The 26,918-nt window shown below is 53.2% G+C and overlaps 8 protein-coding genes across 8 annotated transcripts; 3 read left to right on the top strand and 5 right to left on the bottom strand.

Moving 5' to 3' along the window:
- Window positions 1-544: 544 nt before the first annotated feature.
- NCS57_01049300 (General transcription and DNA repair factor IIH helicase subunit XPD) lies at window positions 545-3,410 on the top strand (the record flags this gene model as incomplete). Its single annotated transcript, XM_053060238.1, has 10 exons — window positions 545-561; window positions 614-654; window positions 710-719; window positions 781-800; window positions 864-995; window positions 1,049-1,302; window positions 1,355-1,471; window positions 1,526-1,856; window positions 1,913-2,010; window positions 2,061-3,410. The coding sequence occupies 10 exons, from the start codon at window positions 545-547 to the stop codon at window positions 3,408-3,410; spliced, it is 2,370 nt and encodes a 789-aa protein (XP_052910632.1).
- Window positions 3,411-3,683: 273 nt separating this feature from the next.
- Window positions 3,684-6,771, bottom strand: NCS57_01049200 (DDHD domain-containing protein; the record flags this gene model as incomplete). The annotated part of the gene is made up of 2 exons (XM_053060237.1): window positions 3,684-5,547; window positions 5,594-6,771. 2 exons carry the CDS (start codon window positions 6,769-6,771, stop codon window positions 3,684-3,686), a joined length of 3,042 nt encoding a protein of 1,013 aa, XP_052910631.1.
- Window positions 6,772-8,726: 1,955 nt separating this feature from the next.
- On the bottom strand, window positions 8,727-9,986 carry NCS57_01049100 (uncharacterized protein; the record flags this gene model as incomplete). Its single annotated transcript, XM_053060236.1, has 2 exons — window positions 8,727-8,856; window positions 8,914-9,986. 2 exons carry the CDS (start codon window positions 9,984-9,986, stop codon window positions 8,727-8,729), a joined length of 1,203 nt encoding a protein of 400 aa, XP_052910630.1.
- Window positions 9,987-12,918: 2,932 nt separating this feature from the next.
- On the bottom strand, window positions 12,919-14,480 carry NCS57_01049000 (Aldo-ket-red domain-containing protein; the record flags this gene model as incomplete). The annotated part of the gene is made up of 3 exons (XM_053060235.1): window positions 12,919-13,514; window positions 14,013-14,410; window positions 14,467-14,480. The coding sequence occupies 3 exons, from the start codon at window positions 14,478-14,480 to the stop codon at window positions 12,919-12,921; spliced, it is 1,008 nt and encodes a 335-aa protein (XP_052910629.1).
- Window positions 14,481-15,121: 641 nt separating this feature from the next.
- Window positions 15,122-16,640, bottom strand: NCS57_01048900 (uncharacterized protein; the record flags this gene model as incomplete). The annotated part of the gene is made up of 2 exons (XM_053060234.1): window positions 15,122-15,726; window positions 15,788-16,640. The coding sequence occupies 2 exons, from the start codon at window positions 16,638-16,640 to the stop codon at window positions 15,122-15,124; spliced, it is 1,458 nt and encodes a 485-aa protein (XP_052910628.1).
- Window positions 16,641-17,060: 420 nt separating this feature from the next.
- On the top strand, window positions 17,061-22,139 carry NCS57_01048800 (DNA-directed RNA polymerase subunit; the record flags this gene model as incomplete). Its single annotated transcript, XM_053060233.1, has 2 exons — window positions 17,061-17,242; window positions 17,297-22,139. 2 exons carry the CDS (start codon window positions 17,061-17,063, stop codon window positions 22,137-22,139), a joined length of 5,025 nt encoding a protein of 1,674 aa, XP_052910627.1.
- A 716-nt stretch (window positions 22,140-22,855) lies between these two features.
- Window positions 22,856-23,480, bottom strand: NCS57_01048700 (uncharacterized protein; the record flags this gene model as incomplete). Its single annotated transcript, XM_053060232.1, has 3 exons — window positions 23,321-23,480; window positions 23,109-23,245; window positions 22,856-23,053 (listed from the first exon to the last, which is right to left on the bottom strand). The coding sequence occupies exons 1-3, from the start codon at window positions 23,394-23,396 to the stop codon at window positions 22,856-22,858; spliced, it is 411 nt and encodes a 136-aa protein (XP_052910626.1). The 5' UTR covers window positions 23,397-23,480.
- A 1,303-nt stretch (window positions 23,481-24,783) lies between these two features.
- Window positions 24,784-25,369, top strand: NCS57_01048600 (uncharacterized protein; the record flags this gene model as incomplete). The annotated part of the gene is made up of 3 exons (XM_053060231.1): window positions 24,784-24,901; window positions 25,015-25,152; window positions 25,206-25,369. The coding sequence occupies exons 1-3, from the start codon at window positions 24,892-24,894 to the stop codon at window positions 25,367-25,369; spliced, it is 312 nt and encodes a 103-aa protein (XP_052910625.1). The 5' UTR covers window positions 24,784-24,891.
- Window positions 25,370-26,918: the final 1,549 nt, after the last annotated feature.

The raw sequence follows: 26,918 nt of genomic DNA, 5'->3' as shown, positions 1-26,918 counted from the left end.
CAGGTTCTTTCAGGACCAGTTCAACCTCCACTTGAATAACCGCGCTAATGACCGAACCAATGGGCACAAGACTAAAACGCTTGCCCATTCATCCGATACGGAGTAGTTTCTAAAAACCTGGCACACCTACAGAGGACGTTGTTGAGCCAATCTCGCAGTCTCGCAGTCTCAAGATAGGCGAAACAAGGAACAACGAAGGATATGTCTGATAGTGAATCATTTCTACTGACTTCTTTATCTTCCAAGTTCTTGTGTGCTGCGCCTATGAGATAACCCTAATCCTAGCGTGTTTCGTGCCGAGTTTTCTATCAGTTGCTCAAACCATTCATCCTTGCACGCTTTGTCCCACACCGAAGGTTTCCACACCGAGGAACGCTCGGTGACATCAGCTCTCTGCCACGTGACTTCGCGACAGCTCGCTTCCATCACAAAGCCTTCCGTCACGCCTCACGTCTTCTGCCTAGCCCCGAAATCGTCCATCACCATCACCCACGATACGATCGCTCACCGAGGGCATGCCCCGGTGATCATATCTTGAGCCATCATGAAGTTCAACATCGAGTATGGTCGCTTCGATTTTCCCGTGCTTCCTCTCTTTGCTCACACTCTTTAGTGACTTGCCCGTGCTATTCCCCTACCCCAGGATATATCCAGGTATGACCCAGCTTGTTCGCCCAACTGCATTAGATACTAACTGCCGCAAATCTAGAGCAATATGCGTGAGTTCTTGATGCTTTATAATTCAATTCATCAATGAAACTAATGATGCCATGCCCCCAGCTACATGTGCGATCTCAAAAGTACTTCATCCTTTCTTTTCATCTCCAGACCATCAGTCACTAACCTTGTCACTTTCTGATCAGAAACTCTGGATGCTGGGGGTCACTGTGTCCTAGAGATGCCTTCGGGCACTGGCAAAACTGTGTCTCTGTTGTCGCTCATCGTGGCGTATCAGCAGTACATGCCAGAAAAGCGAAAGCTCATCTACTGCTCTCGTATGTCACCTTTCCTCCTCTGCCCTCCTTCTACTGACATGCGGCTCGATAAGGTACCATGTCTGAGATCGAAAAGGCATTGGTTGAACTCAAGTCTCTCATGAAGTACAGGGCTGAGGAGCTCGGTTACGAGGAAGAGTTTCGTGGCCTTGGTTTGACGAGTCGAAAGAACTTGTGTCTTCACCCATCAGTCAAACGAGAGAAGAGTGGCTCTGTTGTTGATGCTCGCTGCAGAAGCCTTACAGCCGGCTTCGTCAAAGAGAAGAAAGACCGGGGTGAGAATGTGGATGTCTGCGTCTACCACGATGTGCGTTTGCGTCATCTTTTGCCTTCTCTTCCGTTGTACTAATATGACACAGAACCTCGACCTTCTTGAGCCTCACAACCTCATTCCCAACGGTGTCTGGTCCTTTGACGATATCATTCGGTATGGTGAGGAACATAAGCAGTGCCCTTACTTCACTGCGCGGCGCATGGTCGGTACCAGTTAAGACTCGCAAACTTGTGGACTTGTGCTAAAGATGTCCCAGATGCAATATTGCAACGTTGTCATCTTCTCTTATCACTACCTCCTTGATCCAAAGATCGCCGAAAGAGTGTCGAAGGACTTCTCTAAGGACTGCATTGTGGTTTTCGATGAGGCTCACAACATCGACAACGTCTGCATCGAGTCCCTGAGCACAGACATTACGGAAGATTCGTTGCGCAAAGCGACTCGTGGTGCCCAAAATCTGGAGAATCGGATAGCGCAGATGCGCGACACAGATCAGGAGCAGCTACAGAACGAATATCAGAAGCTCGTGCAGGGGCTCCGTGATGCGGACGAAGCCCGTCAAGAAGACGCCTTCATGGCAAACCCTGGTAAGCTTCACCTTGTGTAAAAATTCTCCATCCAACGCATGTTAATTATATCCTAGCCCTTCCTGCAGATCTGCTCCAAGAAGCTGTGCCAGGAAATATCAGGAGAGCTGAGCATTTCGTCGCCTTCCTCAAGAGATTCATCGAATACTTGAAGGTAGTTTCCCACCTCATTCCACTGCAAAATAGGAGTTAACCCTGTAATAGACACGGATGAAGGTTCGCCAGGTTATTTCGGAAACGCCACCGTCATTCCTAGCTCATCTCAAGGAGCACACCTTCATCGAGAAGAAGCCTCTCCGATTCTGTGCGGAGCGACTTACATCGCTGGTAAGGACCCTCGAGCTTACCAATATCGAGGATTACCAGCCACTTCAAGAGGTCGCAACGTTTGCGACTTTGGTGTCTACATATGAGAAAGGTTTCCTTCTCATTCTCGAGCCCTACGAATCGGACACAGCCGAAGTCCCGAACCCCATTCTTCATTTCACCTGCCTTGATGCTGCTATCGCTATTCGGCCTGTGTTTGAGAGATTCTACTCGGTCATTATCACATCGGGTACCATCTCACCGCTCGAAATATACCCCAAGATGCTTGACTTTTCCACAGTCATTCAAGAGTCATACAGCATGACCCTTGCACGGAGGTCATTCTTGCCTATGATTGTCACCCGAGGTAGTGATCAGGCATCCGTATCAACAAGTTTCCAGGTCCGAAACGAGCCCAGCGTGGTGAGAAACTACGGTAACTTGTTGACCGAGTTCGCCAAGATTACGCCCGATGGCATGGTTGTCTTCTTCCCCTCGTATCTCTACATGGAATCCATCATCAGCATGTGGCAAGGAATGGGTATCCTTGACGAGGTGTGGAAGTACAAACTCATTCTAGTTGAGACACCCGACGCCCAGGAGACTTCGCTCGCTTTGGAGACGTATCGGACCGCGTGTTGTAACGGCAGAGGAGCTGTTCTGCTTTGCGTCGCACGTGGCAAGGTCTCGGAAGGTATCGATTTCGACCATCAATATGGTCGTACCGTGTTGTGTATTGGAGTTCCCTTCCAGTACACGGAGTCACGAATCCTCAAGGCCAGACTGCAATTCTTACGAGAAACATACCGCATCAAGGAGAATGACTTCCTATCCTTCGACGCCATGCGACACGCAGCACAGTGCCTAGGCAGAGTCTTGCGTGGCAAGGATGACTACGGTATCATGGTTCTCGCCGATCGCCGATTCCAGAAGAAACGAACTCAACTTCCCAAGTGGATCAACCAAGGCCTTCAAGAGGCGGACGTCAACCTGAGCACCGACATGGCCGTCAGCAGTGCGAGACGATTCTTGAGAACCATGGCACAGCCTTTCCGGGCTAAGGACCAGGAAGGCATCAGCACCTGGGGATACAAGGACCTGATGGAGCACAAGGAGAAGATGGATCTGGAGAGGATCAAGGAACTTGAGGAAGCTGCGCAAAAGCCTCAGCCGGCTGCACCTATCAACCAATACGAGTATGACGACGAGGAGCTCGATCAAGACATGATGGAGATGGATGGTTTCTAGATTTCTCTTTCGTTTGGGTCGAAAATATCAGGATAGAATTAGGGGCCCAAAATTGTGCAAAATTGTAACATAGTATTAGAATAATCGAGCGCTCCATTGCTGCCGTCTATGTGTGTCCTCTATGCTGTATCTCTGCCCAAACTCAGAAATCTAACTAAATCCATTAAGTTGATTTGTTTCAAAGGAGTACCAGAACGCCAATTGCCCGATCCTTCCACGCCTTGCTAGATAAAAGAAAGTCAACAGTCTCACCAGCCTCACGAATACGCCATCTTATTTCACCAACAGTCTCTTCGCAGCCTTGACGGCCCTGAGAGCAGGGAGAGTGTGAGCCCGACCCGGCTCCCTCCCAATTTCGATACAAAGCATGCGGATAAAGTCGTGGTTCGTCCAGTAACTTGTGTGTGCACTGAGCATGTTTAGGTACTGGATCTCGAGGGGGCCTCCCCCAGAGCGGAGGTACCAGTCTATTTGCCCATTATCGTTGAGCAGGAAGGCTTTCTTCTCGGCAATCTCTTCTCGCGTAAAGTCGTGAACCTCGAGCTCAAGCTGGGAGGGGAGACGAATGGTCGACGGCCGCTCTGGCTCTGGGGCGAGCGGGTTTGGGGCTGGGGCCATGCCTGGCACGACGTTCCGCATGGCTGCGCCGACTGACTTCCACAGGGAGCCCGCTATGCTCGGAACGTAGGCTGTCTTGAGGCTCGCCGCATAGATGGGATCAACGGCACCATTGAGGAAGTAAGCGATGGGATCCTCCTTGGCGAGGATATTGTAGATATTGTCGACAGCCAGGCAGCCAAAAGTGCCAGCTTCGCCGACAACATCCTTGGCCACGACGTCGCTCGAGTCAGCCCCGGGCTTCATTCGTCCATGCCGAGGCATGAGCGTGCCACGCTCAAGAAGCAGGAAGAACCCAGCCGGGCTACCTGCCAGGAAGAGGTTCCTGGTGTCGAATTCGAAGAAACGTGTCTCGGGTTCCTTGCAGGATAAGTCAAGTCTAGGTACAGAGGTCGGCTGATTTGACAGAATCTCAAGAGCCATGGCGCTGCCCAGCGAGTGTCCGATAAGATGGACGCGCCCGTTCTCGGCAAAGCCTGGGTTGTTGCGACACCAGAGTCGATAGACACGGTTTGCCTCAGACACGAGAGCTTTAATCATCTTTCCCTTGTGATGGGACATGTAGAAGGGGATATCGAACATGACATCCGATATCATGCTGCGAACAGCAGGAATGGTATCAGGTTCGATGTCCTTCAGCCCAAAGCCTTCGGGGGTATAGTCTGCCTTGTCTTCCTCCCTCATCGGCCCTCCATCCTCGAACGAGAGACCCATCCTCCAGTTCAGCGGAAGAATCATGAGTCCATTTTGGTCCGCACGGAGTACCTGCTTGACCACAGGGCTTTGTAGTTCAATGTTAACAGCACGACGGAAGCCATTGATGGCGTGAGTGAAGTGGAAGCTCTCCACCCTCTCGGCGAATTTCTGGCCGATGCCATGGGCGACGAGAATCAAGTCAGTAACTTGCCCTTTCTCTTTGTCTGCCTTGCAAGCGGAGCACACGTCCTGGCCACTGCTCTCATGTGATTCATCGGCTGCCGATACGCCCGGTTTGTTCGGGGTCTGCTTCTTGTGATGAAGTCGCTCCCAGGCCGCTCTGTTGAAGCCTCGGACAACAGGGACACCAACAGTCACGCCCTTCATAATCTTCAACACGGGTCGTCTTCCATAATACGCCGATGGCTTCAGGCTTGGCTTCATGAGGAACGCTTCGGTGGCATTCTTGTATATGACGTGATAGTTGGAGAAAGGCCGTGCTGGGGGCTGGAACTCTCCTGAGGCTCTTCTATCGACAGCAGCTGGGCCAATGGATCCTTCAGCTGCCGCTTCGCCACGAAAACAGCGAGCAGCGCAGAACGGATCAGTTGGGATAGCTGGCTCAGGGAAACCAACTTCATCAGCAGAGCCTATTTCGGACTCTTTGGGCCAGAGCCTGTGGGACACCTTTTCCTCGCCCAATGGGCCAACATCGATGGCACATCGTAGTTCATCGCTCCAAGTTTCCGTCCATGGTCGAAGTTCATGGTAACCGGCCTCCAACTGGTTCGCCACAATCGGTGGGATCGGAAGCATGGTGTCCCTATGTCAGGTCAGCGAGAGTCTTCTTGAATGTTACTAATCCATACCTATAAAACCATGTTGCCCGAGCTACAACAGCGACGTCGTTGACAGGAGACCAGTAAATCGGCTTCATCTGGAGAGATGGCAACGAAACCATGTGTAGTCTTGATACCCCGACCGCAACTTCAGCAACGCTGGGTCGATAGTCTTCCGCCGCTGGCTTGTCAGCGGCTTTTGCTGCTTGAGAAGCATCATCCACTTCAGTTGCCGTCTCAGTCTGATCTCGGGACTGGCCAACGTCCCGCAATACACCACCGGCTTGACCAAACGGGACAGAACCAGGCTCGGATTGTGTTTCTGGGCTGCCTACTCGTACAAAGGGCTTCCTTGATATTCCATCATCCAAGCCTGGCGGTCGAGCAACAGTTGGACTGCCGACGGGCGTCTGGGAGCGAGGGGTCCGGTTCTTGGCTTGTGACAACGAGAGGGATCTGGCTCTGAGACTGGTTTCGCCAACGGTAGATCGACGTTTCGTGCTACGAGACTCTGTCGGAGTCTTAGAGATCCTAGTAATAGGATGGCTCGCATTGGTGGTAGAAGAAGATCCTGGACGGCTGGAGGGTATATCCGCTGAGGATGGCCGGGGCTCGATCGCACTGCTTACCTGCTCTTTCAGGCGACTAAGCCCAAGAACAATCTGCTGGGTCACTTCGTCAACACTCAAGGCAGGGTTATTCCTTCTAGCCAAAGAGCAAAAGGTTGCTTCAAGCTCTTCCGATACATCAAGCACCAGCTCGGAACAACAGGCAGGCACCGGGGTGTTTGGTATGACATCGCCAGCTGGCACAGTGACATCCTGGGGTTGGTAGCCTCCACGATGCCTTTCCCAGTGTTTTATCGTCAAGGCTTGAACAAGCGAAGCCAGTTTATTTGCGTCGAATTGAGACGGCCGACCCTGGTCCTTCCACGCATCCTGGTGAACTCGCCGGTCGTTCTCAGACATGAGACTCAACCAAGCTTTCTCGAGGGCATTATTGTCACCCCTTGAAAAGGGCCGCACCTGACCCTTGCTCGTCTTCGCATCGGTACTAATGGTCGAGGATGTCGAGAGGGGGTCATCGATGGGAATAAGGGACGAGTAAAAGAATTGTGCCTCGACGAGGGGTACATCGTCTTCTCGTCGGACGCGGGCAACGGGAGCCAGTCGACACTTGGCGCCGTATGTATGGTTGTCGCATGCCATGATGGCGGTCACTGGGAGTATAGCTCCGACGGGTAAGCCAGGAGCTGCACGACAGCAAAAAACTGGCTGCAGGGTCTCGATCGCAGCGTCGGGGTCAGGTTGGGCCTCTCGGGGCTGGCGTATGCGGCGTAGAATTCGACTGGGCCATAGAGGGAAGACAGCACAAAGACTCGTGGCTTGCCGTCCACGCAGTCAGATGGTGAGCAAGGAGAGAGGAGGGAAAAGAATGCCAACGGAAGAAGGGCACGGAAAGTGGACAGCGGTAGACGGAAGCCTGAGGCTTGGTGGTTCACCGACCTCCGGTCAAGCCTGGGCTCGATGACGTGGGGATGTGCTGGACAGTCTATCTGCCTTAATATTGTGGGTCCCTGCCAGGTACTTTAGCTAAGGCGATATGTATCTTCTCGCCTATCTTGACAGCAGCCTCTACCTGAAACGAGCCTCCAAGAACATCCCCGATACCTTCATCAATGGATCCTATCAAAGCTCCTCCTAACTAACGCGCTGCCTAGTAACATCACATGCATGATGCCCTGCTGCCACGTAGGTCAGGCATGGATGTCACTAACTTAGCCTCAGAGACTGCCCGCAAATAGGGACTCAAGATACTTGGTCAAGACGGGACACTTCACGCTCCAAGACCATGATGCCCAACAACAACTCGAGGTCGCCGTAATTCTAAAGTCGTATTTCATTCAAGAACAGCCGGAAAAAATCTACTAAGAAATGGCCCGGCCGTGCAGCTGAAAGGTGACATGACCATGGTTGTAGCTTCATAACAATGGGCACATTTTCATTACCATCTAATTTCCCGGGCCTGTGATTCCAGGCGGACAATTCTCGCTTCCCTTGTGATTCGCAGATCTTTTCCCGAGGCATGAATCTTGTAGTCCGTTGTTGGACACTCACATATCTGCATTGACGTTTCATTCCCTACCCAGCCTTCCCCTCAATGTCCCTTTGTAAGACATATGGTAAGGAAGCATTAGCAATACCATCCCCAGATGCCGATTCAACCCGTGCCTGAAATAACAGCCCCACGATTCGCGCGCGGTTACTTCGAGGGAGGGCGCATATCTTGACGGCTGAGCTGAAACCGGGAAACCAGGATGTCGCGATTCGCCAAACAGCGGGAAGCTGCACAGATCCGCATATTGAATGCTCGTCCCCATACTTAAGCGTAGAACCTTGTCATTATCTTGCTTCTAGATGTATCGTATCTCGTCGCACGATCCAACCGGAGAGGCCCTCTCAGCGGGTAGGCAATCGGTATGTTGTAGTATCGTTGGCGTCAGCAAGGGCTGCACTTTGCCAATAACAAAGTATGCCATCCATTGCCCAGACGTAGAGCAGCGTGGGCATCTGGATGGTGTGCCACGGTTGCCACCCCTGAAGCCGACCCCGATGTCTTTGAAGGAGCTTTCGTATCCTGCCAACGGGAGGCTACTGGAACTGGCATCACTTCACTCGGTACCCCAGACGTACTCCAGCTGGAATCGGCATATACACTCCCGACTATTCCAGCCTTCCAATCGTCTGGATGCATTCCTATATCATCCTCAGTCAGCGAACCTAGACGCCCAACAAAACAACAAGCCAGAACTCGACGGGTTAGTCTGGGTACCTTGAAGCCTCTCTGGAAAATGCTGGCGGTTTCTCCATATAACGTTAAGCATTCAACAAATGTTGAGGGAAAGTATCACGTCCGTCGCGGTGATTGGTAATCCTGCCGCCCAAGGCAATGGAACACACAATGCGGTCGCAAATATTCCAGATACAGATGGCCACGGTTCGAAAAGATCGCCACGATAATCAAGATGAGAAACCCTATAGGGGCTGAAAAGGTTGGTCGAAGTGTCCAGCCAAACTCGGTAACGGCCACGACCAAAAGATCGTCAAGAACTCCTGATTGTGACTCTCAGAGTGGGAGGCGGGACACTGGCTAGTCTCTCTGCCTACACGACACGACGATTACTCGAATCAGATGGTCCTGGTTGGTTTACTAGACCCAGTCCTGTGAAACCTGGGTTTTGGAGGTTGAGGGTACCGATGTCGAATCGTTTTGAGCAACCGTCTTCCATATGCCTGGCCAGTCCATCAGTACCCATACAAGAGATTGTCGCAAAACGAGGCTGAACTTACCGCCTAAGTGTATCCTTTCGAGCAAAAAGACGCCCGCAGTAGTCGCACTTGTGGTTACGCTCCTTCATGTGAACACTTTGGTGGTGTCGTTGTAGATCGGTTTTCCGCACAAACTTCTTTGTACACCCATCAACGGTGCATGGAAACGGATACTCCCGTTTCTCGTCGTGAGTTTCCAGATGTGACTTGTAGTTGTAGCTGCGACTGAAGAACTTTCCACAACCCTTGACCTCGCACTGAAAGTTTGCTTCCTCCTTTGAGGTATGTTTCCGTGTAGGTCTCTTCACCTTGTTGGTTTTCAACATGCGCCTGTCCTGGCCAAGATCGGGTATTTGGGCTTGTGCGCTCTGGTAAAACTGAGACACGTCGTAGTCCTGCTTTGGCCAGCTTGTTGCAGCCCCTGCACTCAAGTCCGACTGGAGGTTCGGGGCGAAAGGTGTTCCGTCTGTATGATAGGCCGCACTAGCTGGTCCGGGGGCTGAGTAGGACGGTGATTCAAAGCCTTGGCAATAGCTACTAACGGAGCCTTCCATCCTGAATCTGGGGTTAGATGGATCCTGCAAGTATCCGAATGAAGGCCTAGAAGCTATCGCTGGTCCTCGGTCAGAGTGACTACTCGAGGGTGGGAGAGGGTGGTGAACTGCGGGATTTCGTGTTGTCGGCATGTAGGCTTCGTGGGTTTGATACGGAGTGGGAAGGCAGGTTTCGTAGGCCGCAAAGGTGTTAAACTCGGAACCCAGAGCATCAGATTCCACCGAACTAGATGGCGTCGACGAAGTTGCCGCCACAAGGCCGTCCGGGGTGACCCAAGCGGTACTACTGTGGTCCATGGGAGGCGGTGATAGAAGCTGAGTGTTTGGGCCAGAGAGCCAGCGAGGGTTGAAGCAAGGTGAAGCTGAATCGGGAGATGATTCCAACTCGTTTGTTGAAACGACTGGTTGGAGTGGGGAGTGATAGCCAGGCGCCGGTCCCTCTGAGAGTCGTGAAGTGTCAGAACTCGAGGAACCAAGCTCAAGGAACTGGCGATGATGCGATGCTGGGGAGTTTGATGTCGAGGGAGGTGTAAGGTACATGTTGATGTTGTTGGATGACGCGGGGCTGTGTTAGAAGCCGTGGGCTGGCCAGGGTCTCGAGAGCCATACACCTTCTGCAAGCAAGCAACGGAACGGAGCCCTGGAAAGCAACAAGGCCGCGGATGGCAGTGGACTATTGCGAAGAGGGGAGTTTCATCGACCAAGCTGGGAACCCCATGATGGGGTAGCAGTTGGATAAATATTTCGATTCACGGTCAAGACGGGGGAGTCGAGAACAAGAGACGGCCGACACAACAGAGGGTGGCAACAGAAGAAGAGATCAGCCAGAGAGAGACCGAGCGAGTGAGCGAGTAAGGTAGGTAGATAGGTAGTCTGTGTACTGTCTGTCCAGTACTGTACAGGGAATGTCGATTACGGAGCCTCCCGTTTAACGACGCAAGCCGCCTTCGATGAATTAAACACAGCACGGGCGAGCATGGTCGAAGGAAGGATCAGGCTCCGCCTGCATGGGGGTTGAGGAAACAGGCAAGTCGGTGGTGGGGAGAGAAGGGTTTGGCGTTCACGGGCACTAGGGCCACTCACTGGGAAGGTGTCGAGAAGCGGGTGACGGGGCCGGAAAAGAGAGCGAAATGAGACCTAGGCAAGGGTTCCGTTCGCCAACCATGGGGCTGGGCCATCTTGGACTTGATAGATCTCTCGGATGGGTTAAGGGAGATAACGGTGTTGCCAGGGCCGTTTGCTGTCACTCGTCCATCGATTCTGGACGGACTGGGGTGTGCCTGGCCTTGGCTTGACACGATTACGGCCGTTGGATGCCCAGAATAGACTCTGTGTACACCAACCGCCCTGGGTGTGAATGAGCCAAGGTATAAAGGGCCGCATTCCGTCGAGGCAAGGGTTTTCCCAAGAAGGGAAGCACGCACTGCACTGCGCTGCACTGGGGAAAGGGGACGGGGGCAGGGATGGGGTCGTATATCGGCAGTATCAAAACATGAGGAATTCAAGGGAAGACGGGGCGGAGCTTGTGCTTAGGCTGGGCTTGGATGGTGACGGCGGTTGTGCTTCGAAAGAATCTTCATGGTTCCTGTCGGTCCTGTGAGAGTGATGCCATCGTCCCATAGTGAAGCCGGACCGTTCTCCACCCCCAAGAACCAACACCCTCAAAACCGTCCGAGAGCACGCACTCCCATTGCTTGCGCGCACGCACAGCCCCCCCTTAGGTTTGCATTTGCATGGCCCATGCTCTCTCAGAGTTACCACCACCGTAAGTGTGTGCTGAGAAAGGATGCGTGCCTGACTGTCGGGACCTGTGAGAGGTGGTGACTGCGTCTAAAGCGCGCGTATCGCAAGGATTTCCCTGCCGACAAATCGGCCGACGCTGTGATGGGACGAGAACCAGTTCAAGTCAAGGCCTGCCTTCCAAAGGCCCTGGCGTCATGGATTACATCCAGATCCGTCTTGGACCCCCCAGCAAAACGGCTACCATGGCCCGGCCAACCTTGTCCTCCTCAAGAGCGTCCTTCCTTGCGCAGCACCACGCAGCGAACAAGACTCTCGCGCCATGCCATGTCTGCCAGGAACCACTTGGACCTTGCGCTGGCGGGGTTTTTGGTCCAACAGGCATGCATCGATCAACCCACGGATCGCGGACGAGCTGTCATCGCGGGCAAAATGGCCAGGGGCTTTAAGAGCAGGGAGAACAACGGATCATGTGGTGCAGCTCGTGCGACTCGTGCGAGTCCGGGCCAGTGCAAGCCAGGGCGTGGAAAAAGCCAAGACCAAGGCCGGGCTAGATCCGAAGAGCCGATACGATATTGTACGACGGACATGTTCGAGGCCAAGAAGAAGGCAGAGGAAAAGGGGAGAAGGGGGCCCTGGTCCTACCGGTGAGAGCAGCTTGCGGTTTAGTTCGACAGGGCCGCTACTCCGGTCTGGAGATGTGTGGAGGTCCAGCAAGCAATCCCATCCCTACCAACGGAGTAATTAAGAGTGGAAGCGGGCGAAGCGGGCCAGGAACTTTAGGAGGGGGAGATGTAACACAGAGACAGTGTCGACAAGGTCGCGCGAGTACGGACTTGGATGCCCTCCAACAAACCGGGACCGAGGGTTGACGAGCTGGGCACGCTGGGTGAGCGGGGAGACGCGTCTGCCCACAGTGCGCGTGCTTCTGCCAGACGTCAAATCAAAGACTTCACCCGTGCCCAGCCTCAATGTTGTCCTGGACAATTGCAAAGATCCATCATAGGCGCTCCTGGATGCAACCCGGAAGGCTTAACTTAGGCAACGGGACAGCTTCAAGCCTCCCGATGCTTACACGCGAATAGCCTTATAGCGTCGGCCCGGTCCTTTCAATCCTTCCTTCGTTTCGCATTGCATTGGATGCCTTGCATGTGTCGGCTGCCGTCTTAGCATCGACGTCCGTCTGCAATCTGTCATCGGCGGCGTCCAACACGCAGGGGCTGAGTAACAAACTTGTCATTGACGACACATTGTCTTGATCATGCCACGAGAGATGAGAAACGCGCTTAAACAGACTCAGAGGCGCATCTGGGGCACGGCCGCGCGTTCTGGACAACTACCTGGCCATTCAGGCGGCTTGCGTCCAGGATATCCACGGAAAAATCGCCCTTTACTAACACACAACTTGGCTCATCCTTCTTCTTTCTCACTCTCCCACTTCCATGGCCTCCACTGGTCTACGACCTACGAGGTAAAGTCGCGACCAGTTTGCCCGAGTAGGCAAAGGCCAAGCAAGAAAGGCCCGTCCGAGCGTTCAAGGGTCCCCTTGATGACAGCTTATTAGGCGCACCAGTTTTTGCCGCCGGGGCGCCAGAGTTCTGACAAGAGGCTCACGAAACAGGGTAAATACATTTCATTCATTCATGGATTGACCCGATGCCCGTCTTCCAGGTTGCTTCGCTAGCTACGCGCCCGCCCCCATTAGCCACGAACCAGGGCAGGGTGGTTGAGCTTAATGCCCCTGGACGGCTCGCGGCTTGTACTCTTCTTCTAGATACTTGACTTCTTCATCTGTGAACCGGACACGGAGCGCCTCAACCGCCTCTTCGATCCGCGCGGGCTTGTTCATACCCAGGATCGGCCAGCATCCCTTGTGCAGCACCCACGCTGTCGAGAGCACGGCCATGCTAATGCCCTTTTTCTTCGCCAACTGCTCAACGCGTCCCACGACCTCCCCACTGGCCGTTGCGTTCCACATCGCGGCATGCTTGTCGTTCAAGGCACGGCTGCTCTCGCCTGTACCCCAGGACCGAGTGAGGAGGCCACGAGCCATGGGAGACCAGGGGATGACGCCCACACCTGTGGCCTTGCAGAAGGGGATCATCTCCCTCTCTTCCTCTCGGTAGACCAGATTGTAAAAGTTCTGCATCGAAATGAACTTGGTCCATCCCTTGAGCTCGGCGATATGCTGCAGTCGGGCGAATTCCCATGCATACATGGAGCTGGCTCCAATGTACCGCACCTTGCCCGACATGACCACGTCGTGCAGAGCTCGCATAATCTCCTCTGGGGGCGTTTCTCGGTCCAGACGATGGATCTGGAGGACGTCTAATGGGTAACATTAGCTAATGTCGTCAGGATAGGGTCTCGTTTGGGCTGTGAATAGGGTAATCGTCATGTGCGCAATGATTCTTCGCAGAAGCCGAGGTGCAACCAGACCCAAAATCGCAATTCCCGAGCCCAGAGGACACGAGGTCCCAACACAGAAGCGGCTCTTGACAGTTCAGGCCGGAAAGTCGAGACTCTGACAAGTGGAGCGGGATGAGGGGGGAAAGGTGCACTGGCACAATCACCTCTAGGATTCTTCTATCCCCCCTGTTGCTATCACCTGCAGAGAATTCTGCTTTAGGAATGCCATGGGCCGTGGTGAGAGTGGCAGCCTTTTACGGTTCCACTCGGACCGTCAATGTTGGATCCTGGCCGCTTGCCAGGATTCAATTGCCCACCACATTGGTAGGCTGCTAACAACTCTTGGCGGGATGGTTGACAGCCGTCAAATGGATGGTTCGTCGACGGCCGGAGAGGGGCACATCCGGCTTCACTCACCAATATAGTCTAATCCAAGACGTCTCAAGCTTCCGTCAACAGCATCAAAGATGTGCTTCCTGGAAAGGCCCATCTGGTTCACTGTCGGTCCATCATTTACAACTGGAACTCTTGTTCCCTCGCCTTCCGCGATGGGGAAGTAGACCTTGCTGAGGATAACCACCTTGCTCCGAGGGATATTGAACTTTTTGAGGGCCTTGCCGATAATCTCCTCGGAAGCGCCGTTGGAGTAGAAATCAGCTGTATCCCAAGTGTTGATCCCCAGGTCATATGCCTTTTTAAGCAGCTCGAGACCTTCTTCCTCGTCAAGGGTCCACGGTGATCCCTCCCACTTGGAACTACCAAAGACCATGCAACCCATGATAATCTTGGAGATCTTGAGACCACTCTCGCCGAGTCTGGCAACAGTCCGTCAGCATTCAGATCCAGTCACCGAAATAGGAAGGTTACCCGCTTTGTGTATTCCATCTTGGTCTGTTGTGATTGCGCCCCTGTCAGTTTGTTGGTTGTCTCGTGGTTTATCCGTAGACGGGCGACATGTGAATGGGAAAGAAAGGTCGCCTCAACTGCAATACTCTTGGTTTCTATACTTGACTTGCTTCGAAGATCATTGACTAACCAGTTGACTCACAAGGCGCGAAGCGCCCCTCATTCCGGTTCCGAGGCCGAAACAAACCCCACAGCGGAATCTATCTCAACCGACTCCGTGATCCGAGATCGTTGGCGGCAATTGATATCGGCTCTCAAGCCGAAATTGTCAAGGGTGAAGCAAAGTATGAGGTCTAGCCATTGAGATTCAATCAGTAGTCAACCAACTGAGTGGTTCCAACGCTCCTCTACGAGCTCCCTATTGACCAGGGGCTGCCCGGGTCGCGCATCTATATTAATTCTGAGGTATCCGTCCGTGTTTTCATCGCCCATTCAAGTCTTGCATCGGAAAACATGTTGGCCAGTAAATGAGGAAGTATGGAGCACCGAGGCACAGCACCTCGAACGCTGTTTCGAGCCTCCCAATCCGAGAAGCAGGCAACTAATAGCAGCAAGCTCACTTGGAGCCTGCCCCATTCCCCAATGTCGTGATTCTTGTGGCTTCATCAAGTCTCAACTGCCTAAACAAATCCCTTGGCGAGAGACCAGAAGTTGTCCATCTTGGTACGAGAGAGAGCCTCCCTCGCCTCTGCGTCTGTCTCGCACACTTTACTCCCCCACTTTCTAAAAGCCCGTGCCTTTTGCTCACCCTCAAAAACCAGTTTGCATTCGTTCATTGACATGTCTTTGAGCTCCCCGTTATCCTTTTCGGCAAGGAGCCAGTCGCGTACAGTCCCCTGCTTTCCATCTTTGTCTCTTGATGGCGCGTTCTCAGTCCAGTCGATACGGTTGAGCATGAGCTTCTTGTACTTTTTGATGCTCCATTCGCCTCCCTCAACAATGACCAGATTGAATTTTGGATGCATGATGCATGTTCCGGTGAGCGCCAGTTGCTCGGCGTTGACGCCAATCTTGTATCGGTGCTGTCCATTGGCAAGACTTCCAATCTTGAAGACCAAAATATGGATTCCTTTGTCAGCATCCTTCTGCTGGTTTGTAGCCAACTTTTCGTGCTTTTGTTCTTTGGTGAGTTTCCTCTCTTCGTTGGTTTCGACATGCTTTTGGTGGCGCTCTGCAATCTCGCGGTTTACTCGTGCTTCGACGGCCGTTGGATCTTTGACAGCAACTATAAACATGTGAGTATGAGAACAGTGGCCAAAGGATGGCGATATAGGGGTTCAACTTACCATCACCGAGAACTCGCATTAAGTTGCCCTTCTTCACCTTGGGCGGAGGTGCGGGCACCAATCCCAGACGAATCTTGGCTTGCATTTCCTTCAACTCTGCCATTCGGCGCTGCCGGCGGAGCTTAGCCTGTTCTCTAGATGTCAAGAACATAGGCTTTGCGGCAGGGACATGGCGATCTTGTGGCGGCTCCAGGGCGACTGGATGCTGGATGTATTCGGTAATGATGCTATCAGGTGTGTTGAGTTTGAGCTGAGAGGGATCGTCCACTAGGTCGTAATTCGTGCCGGCAACAAGGCCTTCATCCCACCATTCAGCTCCCGAAGGAGCCTCCGTCACAAAATTGCGCTCCACGTCGAGGTCTTCGTCGATACCGGCCTTTCGGGTTTGCTCTGCGATTCTCTTCTTCATCGCCTCGAGGGCAGCCTGTCGACGCAAAGCATTGGCTTGCGCAATATATTTGCCTTTCTGGTTAAAGACGAGCGATCGAGACTGGCGTGCCTTTCCACCACCTGATTGCGACGCAAGGCCAGGGTCGTAATACGGATTCTCGCCGCCTTCTTTGCTCAGAGAGCCGGCCTTGAAGCCATCTTGGCCTCGCGCTTTATCTGATCGCGCGCTCGAGGATGAAGGTGTTGAGTCTTTCGATTTATTGGCAGGCTTCCATGATCCGAGATCTTCCAAGGCTGGGTGGAGGCCAACATTCAGTCCACCTTTCGCTTTGCTTGTTCCGATTGCTGCAGCGACACGAGCCTTGAGTGCAGCCATTCTATCGGCAGCTGACTCCGTCTTTTGCACCCTTGACGAGGCATCGTGGCGCGGTCCAAGGCCGGGGGACTGGCTCTGACGGTCCATGGCTAGGATGTGGTTGTGGTTGACAGACGCTTCGACGCCTCCCCAGCCGTGCGAGGCTTGATCCGAGAAATTCCGTTTGTTCGATCAGTGATTTCTTCAGCAAAAGCCAGATGCAAGCCCAGAAAGCGGCTGATTTGAAGAAAGATGGCGTTGCGTGGAATGTGAGGTTCAGTAGATGATGTAAATGATAGATGGAGTAAGGCGAGACTGAGTCGCGGCGCGATTCACTGCGCATGGATCAGCCTAAAATTCTGCCACTCCGCACCGCCAAAAATTTGTTTTCACGTTCCGAGCTTCAATCCCCCACCACCTTTCCCTTCACTTCGCGCGTTGCACCGGGCAATGGACTTTCACAGTTAACTCGGAGACGTCGCCTAACTGCCAATTCTTCGCGCTCGACAGAGCGGCAGCAGCGTCATAATGAATATCGCACAACCTGTCGCCTCCGGGGTGGAGAGTGTCGAGTTTACGTTCCTGTCGCCAAAGGAGATCCGATCCATTTCGGTGAAGCGAATCGAGAACGACAGTACCTTCGACAACCTCCTCAATCCAGTACCAGGCGGCCTGTACGATCCTGCGCTCGGTTCTTGGGGTGATGCGCCGTAAGTTCCAGCCCAATGCATCGAGTTTCGAGGGGGCTGACAGGCGGATCGCAGATGCACAACTTGTAACTTGAACCAGTCTACGTGCCCCGGCCATGCCGGACACATCCAACTCCCCGTCCCTGTCTATCACCCAGTATTTATGGACCAGGCCTATCGACTCCTCAAAGCCGCCTGCGTCTACTGCAAGGGCTTTCGACTCCCCCAAAAAGAATTGCACAAGTATGTGTGCAAGCTGAAGCTCCTCCAGCATGGCTTGATTCAGGAAGCGCACATTGTTGGCGCCATTGGCGAGAATGACCTAGCCATCGAGCTGGGTGACTTTTCAGGACTGGAAAGTGAGGCTGAGGAGGAGGGTGACAGCAATTCCATCGACAACGTCACTCGCGCAAGAGACAGATATGTCGACAAGTGTCTTCGCGGCATCAAGGTCAAGCGAGGCGAAACGAAGCGAGGAAAACACGAGGGCGCAAGCGAAATGCGACGAGAGATCATCAAGGAATTTCTTGCCGAGATCACCAAGAGGAGAATATGCGCCAGCTGTGGCGGTATCTCCCCATCCTATCGCAAGGATCGCTTTGTCAAGGTTTTCGAGAGATCCTTGTCAGACAAGGAGAAGGCCAAGATGGCTCAGAAGAACTTCAAGCAAGCCGACGCCATGGCGAGAGTTCACCAAGCTACGACAAAGCAGAGGCCGGACGGATATTCATCCGATGAGGGTGTTGCGGATGTGGGCTCACCAACTCGCGAAAAGGCACAGGCTGATGAGGATGGTGCTGATCAAGATATCGACATGCCCGACGCCGACACCGCTGCTGCTGCCGTCCCGCAGAGGTACATCAGTGCGATGGAAGTCCAAGCACGCCTGAACGAGCTTTTCACCAAGGAACAGGAACTAATGGCTCTTCTTTACAACGCCAAGCCCGCAACACGAAGCTCCTCCAAGGTTACTCCGGACATGTTCTTCCTGACGATCCTCATGGTACCGCCCAACCGATACCGTCCAGAGGCTCGTACGGGCGACTCCCAAATCTCGGAGGCTCAACAGAACTCGCTGTACAAGAACATTCTTAGAGGTTGCGGAAGAATTGCCCAACTTCATGCGCATCTCCAGGAAGAGCGAGCAGATGTCAACCAGCTTCACCAGGCCTGGACCGAGTTGCAAGAGTCAGTCAACGCCCTCATTGACAAGGATAAGAACCCAGTTCAGGGCGCCGCGGCAAAGCGCAATGAAGACGGTATCAAGCAGAAGCTTGAGAAGAAGGAGGGTCTGTTCAGAAAGAACATGATGGGCAAGCGAGTCAACTACGCCGCTCGAAGTGTCATCTCGCCGGATCCCAACATCGAGACCAACGAAATTGGTGTTCCGCCTGTGTTCGCCAAGAAGCTCACATATCCCGAACCGGTGACCAGCCATAATTTCCGCGACATGCAGCAGGCCGTCATCAACGGCGTGGACAAGTGGCCCGGCGCTTTCGCGATCGAGAATGAGAACGGACAAATCGTCAACCTTCGAAACAAGTCCGTTGACGACCGCGTGTCACTGGCAAACCAGCTTCTCGCTCCTACAAGCAGCAACGCCGCTCGAACCAGGAACAAGAAGGTCTATCGCCACCTCACCAACGGTGATGTTGTCTTGATGAACCGTCAGCCGACCCTGCACAAGCCGTCCATCATGGGACATCGAGTACGAGTTCTGCCGAATGAGAAGACGATTCGAATGCACTACGCCAACTGTAACACCTACAACGCCGATTTCGATGGTGATGAAATGAACATGCATTTCCCCCAGAACGAAGTTGCCCGAGCGGAAGCTCTTCAGATTGCCGACACCGACCATCAGTACCTGTCCTACACCGCAGGCAAGCCCCTCCGAGGTCTCATTCAGGATCACATTTCCGTGTCCGTCGCCCTCTGCAACCGAGACACGTTTTTCAGCCGCGGTGACTATCAACAGCTGGTGTACAACGCCTTGCGCCCTGAAAGCGGACACATCGTCGGCGAGAGGATTGAGCTTGTCGCCCCAGCCGTGATCCGACCAGTTCCCAGGTGGACTGGCAAGCAAGTCATCACCACTATCCTCAAGAACATGCAGCCACCCAACTGTGGCGGTCTTTGCATGAGGGCAGAGACTCAGATCAAGGCCAGTCAGTGGGGTAAAGACTCGGAAGAGGGTGTCGTTCTATTCCAGGATGGCGAATTCATTACTGGAATCTTGGACAAGTCGCAGATTGGTCCCAGTTCGGGTGGTGTTGTCCACGCTGTTCATGAGATTTACGGTCCTGCTATTGCAGGCAAGCTGCTCAGCAGTCTCGGCAGATTGCTGACCAGGTACCTCAACGTGCGAGCCTTTTCCTGTGGTATGGACGATCTGCGACTCACCCCCGAAGGAGAGAAGGCCCGACGAGAAGCGCTTGTACCTGCCAACACAGTCGGTCTCAAGGTCGCTTCGTCGTACGTCTCTCTGGAGCAGAACCCTGGTCCCCGTGATCCCCTGCTTCTTGAGCGTCTCGAGGAGGTTATGCGCGACGACAGCAAGCAGGAGGGTCTCGATCTTCTGATGAAGGAGGGTCTCAGTGGCATCACGGACAAGGTTCAGACTGCATGCGTTCCCAACGGTCTGGAAAAGCCATTCCCCAAGAACCAGATGCAGGCCATGACAACATCTGGTGCAAAGGGATCCCGAGTCAACGCATCCCTGATTTCTTGTAACCTTGGTCAGCAGGTTTTGGAAGGCAGACGTGTACCTATCATGGTCAGCGGCAAGTCGCTGCCATGCTTCAACCCATTCGAGACTCATGCTCGAGCGGGCGGCTACATCGTGCAGCGCTTCTTGACTGGCATTCGCCCTCAGGAATATTACTTCCATCACATGGCTGGCCGAGAAGGTCTGATCGATACAGCTGTCAAGACATCCAGATCCGGATATCTGCAGAGATGTGTCATCAAGGGCATGGAGGGCCTGACCGTCGCCTACGATACTACCGTGCGAGATGCTGATGGCTCCATGATCCAGTTCCTATATGGAGAGGATGGTCTTGATGTGACCAAGCAAAAGTATCTGAACGACTTCAGCTTCATTCTGGAGAACGTCACCTCCCAGGCTGCTCAGCTTAAGTACGACCCTAGCATTGGAGATCGACTCGGACAGCACCGAGAAGCCATCGCCAAGTACATGAAGAAGGCCCTCAAGCATGTCAAGGCCCATGACCCCAAAGCTCAGGACCCACTCTCCAGCATGTTCAACCCGGCGACCACTGCCTTTGCTACCTCAGAGAACTTCTATCAAGCCATGACCTCCTATCTCAAGGAAAACAAGGACGGTCTGGTGCGGGACAAGTCGGACAAGAAGAAGCTCGCTCTTTCTCGCGTTAGTCTCAACAGGAAGAATGCCGAGATGTTGTTTGCGATGAAGTACCTACGATCTCTTGTCGAGCCTGGCGAGGCTGTCGGTATCGTGGCAGGCCAGTCTGTTGGTGAGCCTTCAACACAGATGACACTGAACACGTTCCATTTGGCTGGTCACTCGGCCAAGAACGTCACTCTGGGTATTCCGCGATTGCGAGAAATTCTCATGACTGCTAGTGACAAGATTTCTACGCCAGCCATGTCCCTTTACCCGATTGATGAGATGTCCACGGCGGACGCGGAGACGTTTGCCAAGTCCATCTCGGTTCTGCCTCTGGGCTACATTCTGGATAGCATCTCAGTCGAGGAGAAGGTTGGACGTGGCAAGATGTACGGTTCCGCCAAGGTTTACCGGGTTGACCTCAAGTTTTTCGCCTCCGAGGAGTACACGAAGACGTATGCCATCAGTGTCTCGGACGTCATGGACGCCGTTGAGCGAAAGCTGCTCCACCGTCTTCTTTCTCTTGTGAAGAAGGACATTAAGAAGCGACGGAGTCAGTCTACCATGGCCACGCCTGAGATCGGTGTCAAGGCCGGCGTGGTGGAAACGGCGGCACCTAATGCCGAAGCCATCCGGGATGAGGACGACGATGATGACGAAGGCGATGACGATGCCACAAATGCCAAGCAGCGGGCTAACCGGACCGAGGCGGTATCCTACGGCCCCAACGACGACGACGATGATGCTGTTCAGCAGGAGATGGCACGTGACGCTACTGATGACATGGACGAGGACGAAGGCATCGGAGGTAGCCCGCGTATGGCCCCTGTCGATGATGATGATGATGAAGACGGCATCGACTGGTCAGCAAAGGCACGAACCGAGCGCGTGCTGGATTCATACGCCGAAGTCACGGACTTTACATTCGACGCAAAGAGTGGAAACGACTGCAGCTTCACCCTCGAGTTTGACTCGACTATCCCCAAGGTCCTCATGCTCAATCTTGTGCAGGAGGCTGTCAAGAAGACGGTGGTTCAGGAGATCTCCGGCGTGGGAGCCTGCACCTTTGTGGAAGAGAAGGGCGTCCGCGTCATTCACACGGCGGGAGTGAACCTACAGGCGATGCAAAGATACAGCGATTTCATCGACCCCCATCGAATCCAGACCAACGACATTGCGGCCGTGCTGGCAGTATACGGTGTTGAGGCGGCTCGCAGCAACATCGTCCAGGAGCTGGCTGGTGTCTTCGGATCCCACGGCATCAAGGTCGACAACCGCCACCTGAACCTGATTGGCGACCACATGACGAGGAACGGTGGATTCACGCCGTTCAACCGAATGGGTCTGAAGGGCAACGTCAGCCCCTTCACCAAGATGAGTTTCGAGACGACACTGTCGTTCCTCAAGGATGCCGTGCTCGACGGCGATTGGGATGACCTCGCCACGCCCAGCGGTCGGTCGGTGATGGGCAAGCTTGGAAAGGTTGGCACAGGAGGGTTCGATGTTTTGGCGCAGCTTCCTACATACCATGTTGATTCTCTGGCGTAATTAGGGTTATAAAAGTGTAGATAAAGTCTGTCAGTTTGTTTGGTAGTCGACGAAGTAAATAGCATTCATTGCATTGTTCTGATCGTCTAATTTGACTTGATAACCTGCCTTTCAAGACCAAGGTGCACCATACCCGTACCATGTCTGCACCATCATCCAGTGAGCCGCATTCTACATTCTAGGCATCGTGCCTTTGTTTGACTCATCCATGACCTTCAAGGCAACTCCCAAACAAGCGGCGCAGCACTCCATCGAGGTGGTGTTGATAATACAGTCTTGACCAAGCCTGTCAGCTGACACATGCGGGCACATGACCTGAAGAAATCAGCCAGCACTAAGGTGACAGTCCGCACGCGGGTTTCAGGGCCCGTTCATCTCGGGATGACGCGTAAAGTAATTCACGGTGTATACAGTCGCGTAAAGCGATGGTGCTCATGATGCGGACGCGTTGTGCTTTGTGGTTTGCAACTATCTATGTGTTGGGACTGCGACCCGTCATGTAATTACAGGCATATCACGATGGAGACTGATGTTGATCATAGACCGGTGGTCAATTGCATGCAGTCGCTACCAATGGTGCTGACTGTGTAGTGTACATCCCAACTGTAGAAAAAGCATTTGTTCCTCGCGAACGCCTTTGATTATCCCCTAAACCATGATATTCCCTCGTGTCAAAGCAAAGTCGTGATCCTCCCAGTTACCCCAGCATCTCCAGCTTAGTTGCGCTCACCACGGAGGCGGCGGGCGAGCTGGATGTCCTTGGACTGGATGGTGACACGCTTGGCGTGGATGGCGCACAGGTTGGTGTCCTCGAAGAGGGAGACGAGATAGGACTCGACGGACTCCTGGAGAGCACCGATGGCGGAGGACTGGAATCGGAGATCGGACTTGAAGTCCTGGGCAATCTCACGGACCTGTTTGTCGAGTGTTAGTCGTGGTCGCTCGAGTGACGATGCAATGTGAACTTACCAGACGCTGGAAGGGGAGCTTTCGGATGAGAAGCTCGGTCGACTTCTGGTAGCGTCGGATCTCACGGAGAGCGACGGTACCGGGCTTGTAGCGGTGAGGCTTCTTGACACCACCGGTAGAGGGGGCGGACTTGCGGGCTGGAGATGGTCAGTGTGTGTTCGTGATGATCAAGACGCGTGTCGCGTCGAGATGGCGATGGAGAAATGACTCACCAGCCTTGGAAGCGAGCTGCTTGCGGGGGGCCTTGCCACCAGTGGACTTTCGGGCGGTCTGCTTAGTGCGAGCCATTGTTGAAGGCTGAGGTGATGAAGTTGATGATGGAAGAAGAAGTGATGATGTTGTTGATGGTTGTTGTGGTGGGGGTGAAGGCTGAAGTGGGTGTGTGATGCAGGAGGAAAAGTCGGAAGAGAAGGCAGGCGGGGGGATTGCTTTAATACCTGTAGCGCGCACCTTTCGTGCGCGGCTGATCTGAGGCAGTGTTGGACCGTGCGCTACTGATTGGGTTGTTTTTTTGCAATCACCCACCGAAAATGGGAAAATGGGTCCCCAGCCATTCGTGCCTGCCACTCTGGAAAATGCGCGCGACTGATTAAAAAAAAAAAGCTGCACGCGCGCCGATTTTCGATTGGTCAGAAAATCACTCCCCGCGAAGATGGTTGGGAGGCTCCACATCACGTCGTCGCCCTTTGTTCTGGGCTCACGAATAGCCAATGAGAAAAATGGCTGGGTAAGGTCAGGCAGGCAGCCAGGCACGGCATTTCTGGCGCGAGAGGCAAAGGGGATCGGAGGATCTGGTGGTTTTACTTTGAGTCTGGGGAACGGGTAGCTTGCAAGCGGTACCTCTCTGTGCGCGCAAGTGCACCCGTCGAGTGAGTGTGGCATTTACCTGCCGTTGCAATGCTTGACTCATAATGTCATCGCCACTTGCCCGTGTGACTCTGAGCTTGTTGTCGCGTCCTGTCAGTCTGTTTATGTCGATTGCTGTAGTAGTAACAATGGTGATCGTAGTAAACCGCAGCCAAGGTTGTTTTCGAGTCATCCGTCTAAATGAATGCGAATATAATAATTCCGAATTCTTATGGCATGTTCAATAAATAATGCGTAATGACTTTTGTCTATCTAGTTGTCATTTTGGTTGACATATGTGTTCGTCGTTGAATAAACTCTCTTGTCTCTTGCAATAATGTGCATACTTTATCAAGTGGATTGTTCACGACAAGGACCAAGAAGATGACTGAAACAGTAGAACAACAACACGACGTGAATAACAATAAGGAACACATATCTAAAAATATTATCAGACGTCACAACTACGAAAATATCTACGAGGAACCATAAACCATGGCACATCTCTCACTACAAGCAGCTTCTCGATAAACATGGTGTTTTCAACACATCTACCCTAAATGCCAGGAATCTCGATGTTAGACTTGGCAGGTTGGTGGCATAATTCCTGACTATCCGAAAACAGACACTTCAGACAGCCCCGCTTTCAAAAAATCGACACACGCTGATTTTTTTAATTCGTTGCACGGCGCGTCCTTTTTTTTTTTTTTTTCGCGCTTGGTTGCCAGATCGCGTCGGACAAGGATCCGGATCAGAAAGTGGGGCCAGCAACTGATCTGGAATCTGGCCCACTCGTACTTAAGCTCGCCAACTCCCACCTTCACTTACCGTATCTCATACTTCGACACTTCATCCATCACCACTCTTCTACCATCAACGCATACACCTTGCGTGTTCTTCCACTTTCCCACCAACACATCTTTACACATCCATCACAATGACTGGACGTAAGTCACCGCACCCCAGCCATCCACCTGCACCGACTCTTCAGTCAACCGCTCAAGACGCGTCGCGCCTTGGCCACCACACATCAAAGAACACGATGCTAACATCATAACAGGCGGCAAGGGCGGCAAGGGTCTCGGCAAGGGTGGTGCCAAGCGCCACCGCAAGATTCTTCGTGACAACATCCAGGGTATCACCAAGCCCGCCATCCGACGTCTCGCTCGTCGAGGTGGTGTCAAGCGTATCTCTGCCAGTATGTATCAACCGCAGCCCACTTGACATGCTCATGACTAACAACCCGAACAGTGATCTATGAGGAGACCCGTGGTGTCCTGAAGACCTTCCTCGAGGGTGTCATCCGTGACGCCGTCACCTACACCGAGCACGCCAAGCGAAAGACCGTCACCTCGCTCGACGTCGTCTACGCCCTCAAGCGACAAGGCCGCACCCTCTACGGTTTCGGTGGCTAAGCGCGTTCTGTTTTACATGTCTGTTACGAATCTTTGCGATCCGCTGTGCTCGGCGCGCAGCGCCATGTGGGTGTTCATGATGACAACTGGGTCCGGTTCTGTTTTTGGGTGTTCTGTATCATAAGGGAAATGGGGATTACATTGGGGATAATCAATCATGCCCGTGTGGCGATCTTGACCATCCTGTTAATATGGCATGTACTGAAGTGACGCGTGACTTGAATCCCGACGCGCCTCGTGCGCGCACACCCATCCACCCACCCACTCACTCCATACCGCGTCATGCTACGCGTAGACCTGTTTGACATATGTGAAGGTTAGGTTGTTGTGTTGTGACTCCCGGTCAGACGCGGCCGTATGGACCCTGTCGCCCGATGCAGTGTGCTCGCGGAGGACTGGTCGGCGGGATATGTTGGTATCCAACAACCGACTACCTGCCCGGAGAGTTGTCCTTCCATGTATTGTAGCATCACTATGCGAAGGGCATGATTGATCATGCCAGCAAGTAGACCTGTCGATGCGCACTAGCATTCACCCAGTCTCGTCCATGTCTGATGATCCTGTTTCATTTGGTGGTTGCGCACGGCATAGCAATCGTGAATACCCATGTCATGGATGCCTTCACTGGAAACCAGAGAAGGTTCCCGCCAACGCCATCCTATCTCGAAAAAGGATACTGCACCGAGCACCTGGTGAGGCTGAATAGCTGACGAGTACGAATGCGTTAACCATGATCCATCAGCCACCTTCTCTGGACTGTTACGCGTCCTCGCCTAAATCACCTACCCTATGTTGAGCCACTGTCGCTTGCTAGGTTGATGTTTTAGTGATATTTTAGTAATCATAGGATATCTAGATAGTTGCAAATATTCGAGCGCTTTAGACCCATAGTCGGTATGAAGTAATAAGTGATAAATGTGTCAACTTGGCCTCCTCATCCGCGGAGACTTGATGGTTGGTGTAGGAGACGTTGACACAGCCGACATTGCCACAGCAATTGAGTCATCGCATCCTACAGTGAACCAACAGTGAATTCCAAATACCAACTTGAGGCCAAGTCAACAATACAATTAGAAATCGCATAGGTGTCATGATTACTGATTACGGGCCGTTTGTCAGGTATGATGGATGGTGAGCAATACGAAAGCGACGCATTACGGTACGGTGCGGCGCATCGCAGTGCATGAACGGCAGCGGTTCTAGAACGATCCCGTAAGGTCCTGTGACCATCATCCTGGCAGTGAGAGAGTACAGCTACGGAGGAGGGATCTGGGAGCTGAATCTACACTGCATTGGCGGGAACATAGAGGGCTAGTAAAATGAAGATCTGCATGTCTGGACCTGGGAGAGATCCAATGTTGGGGTTCCTGTTCTGGTGACGGGGCTAGATAATCGGCCGAATTCTTCGGGCCACGGAGCGAACGGGTGGCGAGACCGAGGGATCGCTGGGCCTGGACCACGTGGAGAGGGGACTAAAATTAGAGGCCGCCGCGCCAGCAATCCGGGGGGTAGGCCTGGACCACTGAAGGAACACGAAATGGATTTGTGA

This window comes from Fusarium keratoplasticum, chromosome 8, assembly GCF_025433545.1.
Source record: "Fusarium keratoplasticum isolate Fu6.1 chromosome 8, whole genome shotgun sequence".
NCBI lineage: Eukaryota > Fungi > Ascomycota > Sordariomycetes > Hypocreales > Nectriaceae > Fusarium > Fusarium keratoplasticum.
The sequence above is the reverse complement of the archived record's forward strand: the minus strand, read 5'-3'. Positions and strand labels throughout refer to the sequence as shown.